Below are 12,210 nucleotides of genomic sequence, written 5' to 3'. Positions count from 1 at the left end.
CCTCTAAACACACAGCAAAGTCCTGCAGTAGAAGTATGTGCAGCTGATATTTCTACAAGTGGGTTTGTACCTACAAAGCTAGCACTAAGTTATTTTATTTTTAAGAAGAAAATATATCTGAGTTGTTAAAACCAATGTCCTCTCTATAAATAAAGAGTCCATAATCTCTCTTGTGCAATCATAACCATCCAAAGAAGTCTTTTGGGAGACTGAATCTTTGGGGAGCATAACAAGGTTATGAAAGGGACTTTTGTTACAAGTCCTATTCTCTCTAAGGAGCTTTGCTGCCTGAGATTTTCATCACCAAGGGATGTCCCCCTTTATGATTTCTGCTGCTTTGATTTTCAGTAAGACATTCCCTAAAGAATTCATCAGAATGTAAATTTCCATATCTTTTTCTCCTCCCAATCAGTGACATCCATTGAAAGGCTACCACTTCATCTTTCCATTTTACATTGTTAGCAGCTGTAAGGGAGGATGAGGGCTCTTTGAAAATCACCCAAAAAGGAGGAGAAAAGACTGTCATTATTATCAAATGGTGTCTAATAATTGTAGACCACAAAACTGTGACGGATGCACTCGACTTCAGGCTGTACTTTGGTTCAGGCTGGCTGAGGAGCAACAGGCCTTTCTTCCTTGGCGTGAACTTGCCAGCTGGAAAGCCCCTGGCTCATGTTCAAGGGAGTGAAGGTATCTTGACAGGTATTTTAAAAGGTGGTTTTGAAATCCAAAAGCAGAAGATAACCAAAGTACAGAACAAGATATCAAAGCTAAAGTGAAGACATCCATCTTGTCTATTCTATTGATTAGCAGCCAACTACTTTACCCTGTAAATACTGCCACCAGGATGGGCCCAATTTGGTCTCTCCCTGAAGTGCAGCTGGACTGCACCCCAGGTGGCCCTCTGCTTGAGCAGGGACGCTTCTCAGGGGTAAAGATTCCTTCCTTACCCAAGGCAGAAAGATCCCTTACCCGTGACAGATAGTTGGTAAGTGATTGATACCTTGATAAATTAATTCTGTGGAACATTACCAGTCCATGTAGCTAATCAATATTATTGTAAATAATATTGTATGGATAATTCCATTAGACTAATGCAAGTGGTCATTTGGATTTCAGGAAGTAGACCAGTATGCAAAACGGTGCAAAATTTTGTGTCAAGAACTAAAATCATACACCACCAATATCTATTGTATAATAAGCATGACAGTATCTGATTTTAGATCTGGTTAGTGTGTATGTATTTACACCAAGTGTACACAGAGCATGTGTTGGTTTTTTTCTTTCAAAAATTGAAGAACTAAAAAGCAAAAATTTATCCAATTATCCTGGTGGTCTTTCTGAGCAATTCTCTTTTAATTGCTTTTCACCTACTTGGCAGAGAAGTTTGTAAACTTTGTGTGATTAAGCAAAACATAATACATTACCTCCATAAAAAAAGCATTATAATTATAAATTGTGAAAGATAAAAATTGAGAGGAAATTGCATGCAAAAATAGTTAAATAGCTAGTAGTTAAATCTGTCTTAAACTTGAAAAAACAGGTAGAAGCAAAACTGAATAGGAAAGCTAGGTCTTGCCTATACTTTACACTATGAGGAAAAAAGGGATAAAGTGATAGACCACTATTTCCTTTTTAAGTTCTGCATTGCTAAGACCCAGCCACAGTATAGTTTCCTAGGCACTAATAAAAGCTGAATCTAACTCTTAGTGGATATGTAGTGATTTGTATTCTTAAATAAGTGCAAAACTAAATTTAGGGTTTTGTTTGCATTTATTCTAAAACAAAATGAAGAGACCGTGACGTGAGAACAAATATCCTGCACGTGCAGTTTGAATTTCTTCTCTGTTTTGAGACGAACAGATGTTTCTGTGTTCATGAGACTCGAAGCCTTGTGCGCACAAGAAGCTGAACTTGTTTCTTCTGGTCACACTCAGGGGGAGCAGAGTGAGGTAAAACACTGCCCAGCAAAGTGTTTTGGCCTGTGATGGGCACAAGGTCCCCATCCTCACTGGGCTGGCTCTGCTAATGAGCATCAGCTCTCGGTACAGCTGGTACATTTCTGAAAGATCTGGGGGCATGAGCTAGCATGGAGACTGCAGTGACAAAGAAAAGTTTGGGAATAGCAGGTCTCAGGAAATCGGAAACATCTCTTTTTCTTTCTTTTATTCCCAGACCTACTGTCCTTACTTGTTTATCATTTCTTCCTCATTTGCTTCAGCAGTATCCAGAGGAGGGACTGTCAGGGTAGGGAATACCACCACTGCTGTTACTGAAGTTTTAAAGACTGAATAATTGGCAGCTGTTTGAAGATTGCACTAAGGTTGGGGATATTAAAAGTTATACATAGACAGGAGCTCAGATTTTCTCATGGAGCCTACTGCCATTGTGTATCATGAGATGTGTGGAGTATCTGCCTTCATGTGTCGTTTCTCTGCTCTAGCCTAGCTGTTACAGCCTCTTTCTTTCCCTCTGTCAAATAAAACATAGGTGTTCATTATAGTTTTGGACAAATGTGTGTTTCTACATTGATTCTTTGTAGTTTATGTATGTGTGCACTTACATGAAAAGAGATACTTATTTCTGTGGGTGTATAAAATATATTTTTCCATGCTTGTTAAAAGATAAACATCTCCTTTTGAAGTTCCACTGTCTCATGTAGGAAAACAACACCTTTGACAAAGCGATGACATCCAGCATTATTTTGGGAAGGTCAGGCAGCAAGGGCTGTGTTGCTCTTTAATGCATGTGGGTTGCAGGTCCTGCCTTCGAACCCTGGTGCAACCTGCTCATGCTTGATTTTGCAGAAGGGATCAGAGAAGGGCCTGCAGTGTAACAGCAACAGACATTTGAAAAAGCAATGTTGGAGTTTTCCTGAGAGAAACTGTAATTTTACTACTGAATTGTTGATATCTTTTAATGTTTTGAATTAGTTAAGAGTTTCAGAGATGAGTATTTTAAAAGAAAACAGTAGGAGTATTTTTGCTACTTTTCAAAGGAATTGCCTCAGAGGAGTTTAACTTAAGAAAGAGAACCCAGTGGGCATCATTTCCATTGCGGAGCCTTTGGTGAACATTAAATCGTTTCTCTTTTTCAGGTAAAGGCCCTCCATGCTTTTCAAGCTTAGCATAAAAAAGATCTCAGCTTCTAATCTGTGGAGGTTAGTTTAACTATGAGGCATAAGGAAGTGAATGAATTATGAAACCTCAAGTTTCACACAAATTTTCACAAAACACTTGTAAATGGGGCCTATAAGTTTGAGTGCTTTAGTTCTTTTCTTTGAAGAACTATAATGCAATAGCTAGCTAGCAAATTAGTCTTCCAGTAGGATTCTATTACAGATAGCTTTTGAAAGAAATAGAAGCAAATGCAGGAAGATGTGCATTTCCTAAATTAACAGAAGCCTAGAATGAGGGGGAATGCTACTAGCCATGAGTCATAAACCAGGCATATAATTTATGCCTTGGAATACTGAAAATGCTGCATTTCCTTGATAGCAACAAAATTGTGATTCAGCATGCTGTTCAAAAAATAAGATGTACAGCGGTTTTCTTTAAGAAATCAGCCAATTATCTGGAATATGAAGGTAGAAATTGTCCCCAGTCTGGAAGTAACAAAGAGCAAGCAGAAATTATGACTGGATTTTGTGTTTCTCTTGCTGGTATCCAGGCTTGTCAAGAATTCTGTGCTTCTCGTGAAAGCCCTGAATGTGTTGTGGAAATAAAGTAAAAACATTAATGTTATGCCTTATGTCTTAAATGCAGATAGAACAGTGCACTACATGCCTGAGCTCATTCAGGTTGTAATGCCCAAGTCTGGTCTTAGTTGTGTGTGCTCTAGTTTTATTTAAGCGTAAGCCAAATTACCATTCATAATGGTTTTTTTGCTTTGCAGTCTGGTCCAGAGGCTGCTGAAAAGGGTAATTATCCTTCCATTGACTTCAATAGCCATTGGATATGAGCTTTAGTGTACTTAAAATACACTAAGGGTGTTTAAAATAATTTAATCTCCATGGCTTTCAGTAAATATATTTTTATTAATGTTCCCAGTAAAAGACTATGAATAATAATACCTAACATTTATACAATGTCTTTTATCCCCAGGATGTGAACATTAGGCATAAAAAAGAGTTAATATCAAGCAAGGTTATATTTATCATCATGTGACATGTAAAAGAAAATAAGTTGAGAGAATTAGGTACCTCCAACATAAAATTATAGAAAAGATCTACTTTCAAATTAAAATATTTTCTCTGTGAGGATCTAGACAAGCCATGTAGTGTGCTGGGATGCTGGTGTTACAGTGATGATTTGTTGTCAGTACCTTTTTTTTTTTTTTTTTTTTTTTTAACTTGTGCGTTCTGGAAAGTAAGCTAAATGCACCCTGGAAGTGCAGCTGAACCACAGAGGTGAAGGTTGGTGGTCAGGCTCTTTTTGATAATGTTATTTCCCATGTTCTATCCCATAAGGAGTTAAAGTGTTTGGGCAAGGAGGAAACAGAACAAGTATGTAAGTGTTTAGACTTCGAATCATAATTCCTGCTGGGCCCTTAAGCACAATGGAATCTCCTTGTTTTAAATTTGGGGGTTGAACAGAGAGAGCCTGGTTTTGGCTGCTGCCCAAACAGCTCATTGTGCAACTCAGTTGAAGGAGACTGCTCATATACAAAGAGCTTATTCTTGGCTTAGCTAGAATATAATTTTTGCCACTAAAATGACCAACCTAGGGACTTAGTTAGTGAACAAAAGTGATTCGTGGTTCTCCACAACTGGGATTATTAACTGTGTCACTTAGGAGCACAGGCAAAATGTATAGAGACGGGAACAACATTGAACAGTTAATTTTTAAATCACTGCCTCAGTGCAGTGCTAATATATGTTACAATCCCTGAGAATGAGCAAAAGGAAATTTGCATTTATTATCTTCTTTTTTTTTTAACATTTTTTATGGCATGTTCAGTACTCTTCTCGTCCTCTGACTAGTTCAGCAGTGGGTAATATAAGTAGATATTTCAGGAGAAATCCATGCATGAATTTTTTTCATCACTCAGACTTCTCCTTAATACTTGAGGAAAATGGGATCAGGGGCCCAGTAGGATCCCTCACCAAGGACTGTGACGCTCTCTAACCAAGCACAAGCTCATAATGCTAATTTTCCCTGTCTTTATGGCATGATGTTAAGGCGCCATTGGACTGTGGCACTCTTTGTTTTATTGAGTGAAAAAACACCTCCAAACAGAAGTAGAGCTGGCTGTATCATGACATAACTTTGTCATTTAATTCCAGATTGTAGAAGCGAACCATCTGCTTGAACAGGAACTGTAGTTTGGCTGTTTTTATCCTTTGAGTCTTGTAAAGCCGTAAGCATGGGGAATAAGATGTTTTAGTTCTCTGCTGGTCATTTCAGTGGAACAGAAAGGTCAGTGGGAAGGCTGGTGTTTTGGGTCTCTGTGGGGTGAGTTAGAATAGGAAGAGAAAGGAAATCAGCTGTGTATTAATTATAGCTTCCAGCTTATTTGTCCAGCTTTTTACAAGTGAAAGGGAAAAGGAAAAAGAAACTTCATGCTTCAAAAGGAAAAGTATAATAGCAGTGAAACAAAGATGAGTCAGTATTTATTTAATAATTACTGGAAATCAAAGAAAATCAGGATTAAGAAATACAACCAGCCTACAGACAGCGGAAGAGTCCCGATGCTTAAGAATGTGGCAATCATGTCTGTTTATGTTCTATGAGAAAACATTTTTGTATGATCTTTTACTTGAACCTATCATTGCGTTTGATAGAAGCTTTTTCTTCTCTGGATTCAGATGGTAGATACTTCAGGTCAAACTGTACTTTCTGTGGAAAAGTAATTGAAGTAAAACTGGAGTGAAGAGTTTGGTGCTCTTACAGACTACCCAGCTTCTATTTATGACTGTGGGTCAAGGGGCTGATAGAGCAATAACATACTTACATCAGCTTGTCTGATTGCAATTCAAATGTTCAGTAGCCAGTAATTGTACGTTCTCGTTTTGCACAATATGAAATGTAAAAGCCCAACATCTCAGACGTAAACCCAGCTTATTTTGCGCCTAACATCCATAACTGATGCAATTTAAACACTTCTCTGAGAGCATATTTAAGAAAATGGGAAGCAGTAGACAAGTGTTACTGATGCAAGCCTGTTTCAAGAGGTTCTTTGAACACAGTTATTGATAGGTTTGTCTTACATAACATATGCAAAATGTAATTGAAATTTAATTAAATGTCAGCATGACACCATTAAACAGCTAACATTTGCCATCTTCTAAGACAACTATTCTGAGCAGTAACTTGTAAATCAGGAATTTACTCACGCTTTTCTTGTCTTTTTTTTTTTTTTTTTTTTTTTTTTTTTTGATATTTTAGACAAATAAAGGCGATGCCCTTGCAAACCGTGTCCAGAACACATTGGGAAATTATGATGAGATGAAGGATCTGTTAACCAACCACTCCAACCAGAGCCACCTTGTAGGAATCCCAAAGAATTCTGTCCCACAGACACCCATTGACAAAAATGAACAGAACTTTTTCCCAGAACCGAGAAACAGGATGATCCCATCTCATCAGATCAGCGGTAACACATCAACATCAATGCCTCCGCCTTCTTCATTGTCATCTAATTCTACTTTGCTACACAGTCACCAGAGCAGCAGGAAGTCGAGGACAGACTGGTCACGCAGTGGTCACAACTCCAGTGGGGCCCAGCCAAGCCAATCCAGTGGTCAGCAGAGTCGGACAAAGCACAGCTCTTCTCATGACCAGTCACAGGGCAGGTATGAAGATCTCTATAATTGCCAGAGTGAGCAGCATAAAAGTGGGGGAACTGAGGAAGCAAATCCTATGGCAACATCTTCACATTCAAGGAGGCACACTCATGCAAAGTCAGCACCTGGAGAACACACTTACAAAGAAAACAGTCATTCGAAGTCACCCACAGAGCTTGAGTTTGTAGGCCATGGTCCGGGATCTCCACTTCCTTCCACTTCTTTGTTAACTGCAAACAATGGTCTTTCGACTCAGAATTTCCCACCAGGACTTCACTGTAAAAACAGCATGGTCCAGCAAAAGCCTACAGCTTATGTCAGGCCTATGGACGGTCAGGACCAGGTACCCAATGACTCACCTGAACTGAAACCCCCAATAGAAATTGAGAGTGGATATGGAAATCAGTCCTTTGGAACACTGCTGGAAGGAAAAGTGAACACACCTAGTTCGAAGAACAAAGTACCAAAGCTCAACATTCCTCCTGTTAGTGAAGTAAGTGGTTTAAAATATCTTCTCTCTAGTACTGCTTGAGTATTACATTCACTAAATATTTTTCTCTAGAAATACGCAGTTGAATTCCCTGGAATTACAGTGTAAAACATTCCTTCTTCTAGAATGTGCATGACTTCTTTCGGCAGTTTGTTGTGATAGTCCCAGTAGCGATATTTAAAGTAGTTTTTAAAGCACAGTTTGGAACACTAACATTTCTGGTTTATGATTAATATTAAAAGGCTAGATCTCTGTTGGGTGTAATATATGTATACCAGCTATACTGGTTCTGGACAGGGAACTCTTAATATCTCAGTTCATCTGCAATTTTCACTCTTGAATTCTCAGTTAGGAGGTAGTTTGATAGACAGATTGCTGTTTTAAACTCTAAGGAAAAATGGCAGTGTTCAAATTTCAGTGGTACTAAACCGTCCTTCCAGTAAGGAGTTTATTTGCAGAGTTTGCTAAATTCTTTTTTTTTTTCTTTTTATTGGAATTAATGTGACTTAAATTGTGAATAATGCTTATGAAAATGTGTCCCATTGAAGCTTTTATGCATTTTGAAGAGCTCTTAATACTGGGATGCAGTCCCAATCTCTGCAACTAACAGTTTAAGCTGTTGAATTTTGTATTGCTGGTCAGTACAGCAGTCCTGTGAGGAACATTTTAGTTGGTTCATATTTGTGTCCATTCCAAGCACAAATGTATAATAAGGATACAGATTGAACTATTTGTACTCTATATATTTTTTCTCTTAGCCTGAGTTTCTCTAAACCAGTAACCTTTGCAAGGTAGGTGTACAGTGTACATATGAGCAGAATTGCAGGATGTGTTTTTTATAGCTTTCTGTTTTCCCAAAAATATTTCCCTGCTTGGTAATATTTTTGTCCTAGGAATGAGGAGCAATGCATTCTTAAACCACTTTATTAGAAAAGGTCAGCTTTTTCTATTGGAATAATTGTTTCAAGCCAATAATTTGTTTGACTATTTAAAAACTTGATGTTATTTATTAACATTCCAGGCAGCAACAAAGACTGATGTGTTTTGCAGTAGAGCTTGGAATAATTTTCTGGGAACCGCATCTGAAAACAGTAAAAGGCCTATTTATATCAAGTGGAAGCTGAGGGTTGCTTGCAGATGGTGTTTTATTAGAAAATGTATTTGTTAATAAACGTAGCTTTCTGCAAGATTACTTTACAGATGTTTCTGTTTATTTTTACCTTGGGTTAAAAATCTGCTGGTGTAGATGACTTCAGAGTCTGCTGCGATTTGTCGCTAGCATTGTTTGGCAAGTAAATAATTGCATGCAAAGGAAATAATGATGTTGCAAAAGCAAATACTTTTTTTCACTCTTGCCATCTATTAATGCTGTAAGTCAATAGAGGCACTTTAAACTGCAGCATTAATGCGAAGTATTTTTGGAAATAAAATGTACCTTTTGCAGTTTCTGTCAACTGTTAAGAATGCATTTTTAATTTCTTTATTTTTGAGTGAAATCCTGGCACTATGAAATCGATTGAGTTGTTAGCAGTGTTGTTTGGGCGCAGAATTGCACCCACACTCTTCTTGCATACCTCTAGGAACCTCTGAGGTGAACGGTTGTGCTTGGAAAGATTCCTAGTTTGCAAAGATGAAAAATTGCATTATGAATGTGTTGCTACTTCAGTTTGTCCTGTATAGTGAAAAGTATAGGTGTATAATTAATTTCATTTATATTCAGATAAACAGTAAACTCTAGGCAATTTAGAAATGAACATAGATAATAATCTTAAAGCAGTCTGCATTTTGAGAGTGAATAATAATTTGAAGAGGGAAAGAAAACCCAAAGCTTTGACAAAATAACTTTCCTTTCTGAGACAGAACACAGGACAATAGCCAGACTGATGGATCTTTTACAGGCAAATCTCTTCCTGAGTTTGGAGGGTTGGATTTTTTTGCCCGTGTCAGAAGTGTGAACTTTGGCCCTCTGTGTTTTTCCACAGATGTGTATCCTGAATTTGATTTACCTTGCATTTAGCTATAAAACTCCTTCCAATCCAACATTGTAGATAACTGGTTTAGTTTAAGCTTAATCAGAACTGACAGTGCACACCTGTGAAACCCATAACCTTTTCAGAATGACTGCAGTGAGTGGCTCCGTTGTAATCTTTATACAATTGATGTGGAGGCTTACGATCCTTTGGTGGTGCTTATCAATTTATGAACCTTCCCAAGCCACTTCGAGCCATAGTGATCTGCTTGAAACAATTTTGCCTCTACTCCACAGGTTTCCATCTTAACACTGTTCCAGGTGCTGGTGGTGATCTTCTCCAAGCTAGCAGTAGGAGAGTTACTTTTTTGGGGCATTTCTCCATGATTTGTTCTGTGGTTTTCCTGTATATCCGAGTCCGTTTTTTCAAGTTGCTGACTGTATGCAGATAAATGGCACACCAAAAGGTTCATAGTGATTCTCTCAAAATTTTGCTTGCTCTTAAAATGAGGAATTCTGTAAAGAAATAAAATTCTTAGGTGATGGTCCTGCAATAATGGCACCCATTAGGGCATGCAGTGTTGGAAAAGAAAAAGACAGTTCTTGCTATCTTATGGAGAGACAGTGGAATAAGTAACCAAATATTTGAAGAAGCAGATTTAAAAGAAGTGCTCAGACAGATGTGGAAATACGGTGTCATTTATCACAGCTTAATGGAATAGGATGTTGAGTGCCCTGGAAGCATTCTGCCATGTGTAAGGAAGTGATCAATTTTATAACATAATTTGTGTCACTTGAGGTGTTGCTCTAAGAATCTTTGCTCGTTTGCTGGGCCCAATTCTGCCATCAGAGGTGCCCATCCATCTTTCACCTCCTCTGCAGCAGACAACATTGTTAATGCCTTGCTGCTGGCATGTCTCTGCCGGGCGATGGATCGTGGGTTAGTGATTTCTGAGGTCATAGAGATTCACAGTAAGTTCACAGAGACCCACCAGGTTGGGTCAGGAGGTAGAGTTAGCAGCTCTTACACACCTGTGGACTAATCCTTGCCTCTTGAGTGGGTGCTGCTGTGTGATTTCCAGACCTTGGCTCACCCCCTCAGAGCCTGTGCAGACCTGACTGCACCATGCATGGCCATTTCTGGTAGAGAAATAGAAGTACCAGAGCTTCTGTAGATTTTTAGTTATATCATGGAAGTTTTTCTTTGTGATTTTGTGATCCTATTGATTTCTTTTACCTTTTTGCTTTGTTTTTCATATCAGTACTGTTTTCTAAGGGTGAAGGTAAAACATTTCATGGTTCAGTGCCTTGAGCAAAACCCAGTGTAACCACTAGTGCCCAGGCCTGGCAGCCCCTGAGGTTCAGAAGTTGTGGAGCAGATCTTTATGAACTGGGAAGCCATAGGGCTATTGTGTGAATTCCTGAGGCACATGAAGAAATGCACCAGATCTCATGACGTAGAGTTGATAGCAATGGCCTTGGAGCTAAAACTGGGAGAGAAAATGATAGAAAGCCTCAAGCTGCAAATGTTATTTCCTGTTCCCTTCCTATTAACTCTCGTCTCTTTGGTATGTATTACATGCATACTTACATGCACACATGTATATGTTAATTTTGAGATTGCATTTAACATGTGATAAATTGTGGCAAGCCTGGAATATTTCACAGAGCTTTTGTATTATGCAGAATTCCACCTACTTAAATCCTATGATGGCAGATGATTGTTACTTACCACTTGAAGAGAGCTGCATAGTTAAATCCTATGCATTTCTTAAAAAAAGTAGATGTTAGAGACCACAATAACAGCTGATCCTCTCTCTGCTGCTTTAAAATCCAGAATCTTGATACATGTATGTATATTTAAACCTCTAGGAATCAGATGCTTACAAATTATTTCAAATTTACTAACGCAGCAGGTGACAGCTGAAAGCAAGCCTGTGCTTTTCAGACTGGGCTCAAGCACAAATTACTGAGAGCACTGAGTAAAGCAGAGGGTTTTAAGGTCTGTGGGAACATCAGAAGCTGCATTCCTGGAAAACCTTACGCCCAGTTCCCCAGAACAATGCATGGATTTCCAGTAAATGTTTAGGGATGGGGAATCAAGAGCAATTGAGATGATTTTTGATTCTCAAGGCAAAGTTTTTAAAGCATACTACAGAATTGGCCTCATGTTCCTGCAAAGTAGCAAATGCTCATGTATGAAATTTTCCCAAAAATACAAAGCTAGGAGCAAAGCCAAAAGGCCTACGACATCTATGTCACCACCCACTTAAGGAATAAAAAATTGAGAACTTCTATTTTCACTTTACTTCTAGGAAAATATTTTGACGGGTTCAGTATACTGCAAAGTGATAAGCTTCTGTTACGTGTTTCAAATCATTCTGTTACCGCTGCATGTATTGATTTGCTCGGTGCTTTCTGAGCTAGCTATAAAAAAGGCTGTTCTCCTTCTGCATTAAAGAGCAAGAAAAATTGACAGGTAGATAACCATATTGATTGAACCTAAATAGTAAATGCAAGAGGCTTATATATGACTTATAAAACTCTTTGGAGGAACCAAAGCCAGCATAATATCTTTTTTTTTTTTTTTTAATTAAATAGAAAGTAGATGCCTTTAACCAGCCCCACCCCTTTTTGATATACATGCTGCTCTAGTTGCCAACTGTAGTACATTACCATAGTTCTGGGCAAATCACTTTTTTCAAATGCCAGCTTCAGCTGTCCCCCAGACTTTGAGCTTGGAAGAAGAATGGACTGAATCACGCATTAAGATGAAATCCCTTTGCTTGGTTCATATTTCAAAAGTCTGAGGCCAGAAACAAACCCAAAGAGCAGTATTTCTTGCAGTATTAGAGGTTACAGCCATATGTTTTTAATTTGTAAATACTGTGAGAAGTAATGTTCTTATGATACTTCTAAATGAAGACCATATGACACCACTCGACTGAAGACCTCTTATTGTGGCCT

At 38.3% G+C, this 12,210-nt stretch overlaps 1 protein-coding gene across 7 annotated transcripts in view; it reads left to right on the top strand.

The window, feature by feature from the left end:
• The window catches only part of AFF2 (AF4/FMR2 family member 2), a 336,131-nt gene that overhangs the window by 85,867 nt on the left and 238,054 nt on the right, over nucleotides 1-12,210 (top strand). For all 7 annotated transcript variants that reach the window (XM_039571747.1, XM_039571748.1, XM_039571744.1 and 4 more), the window contains exon 3: nucleotides 6,387-7,277. In XM_039571747.1, coding sequence (XP_039427681.1) covers nucleotides 6,387-7,277 — 891 coding nt within the window. The remainder of the gene's footprint in view (nucleotides 1-6,386; nucleotides 7,278-12,210) is intronic.

Source organism: Corvus cornix, chromosome 4A, assembly GCF_000738735.6.
Source record: "Corvus cornix cornix isolate S_Up_H32 chromosome 4A, ASM73873v5, whole genome shotgun sequence".
NCBI classification, from domain to species: Eukaryota; Metazoa; Chordata; class Aves; order Passeriformes; family Corvidae; genus Corvus; species Corvus cornix.
This window is presented reverse-complemented; position numbering and strand designations above follow the sequence as displayed.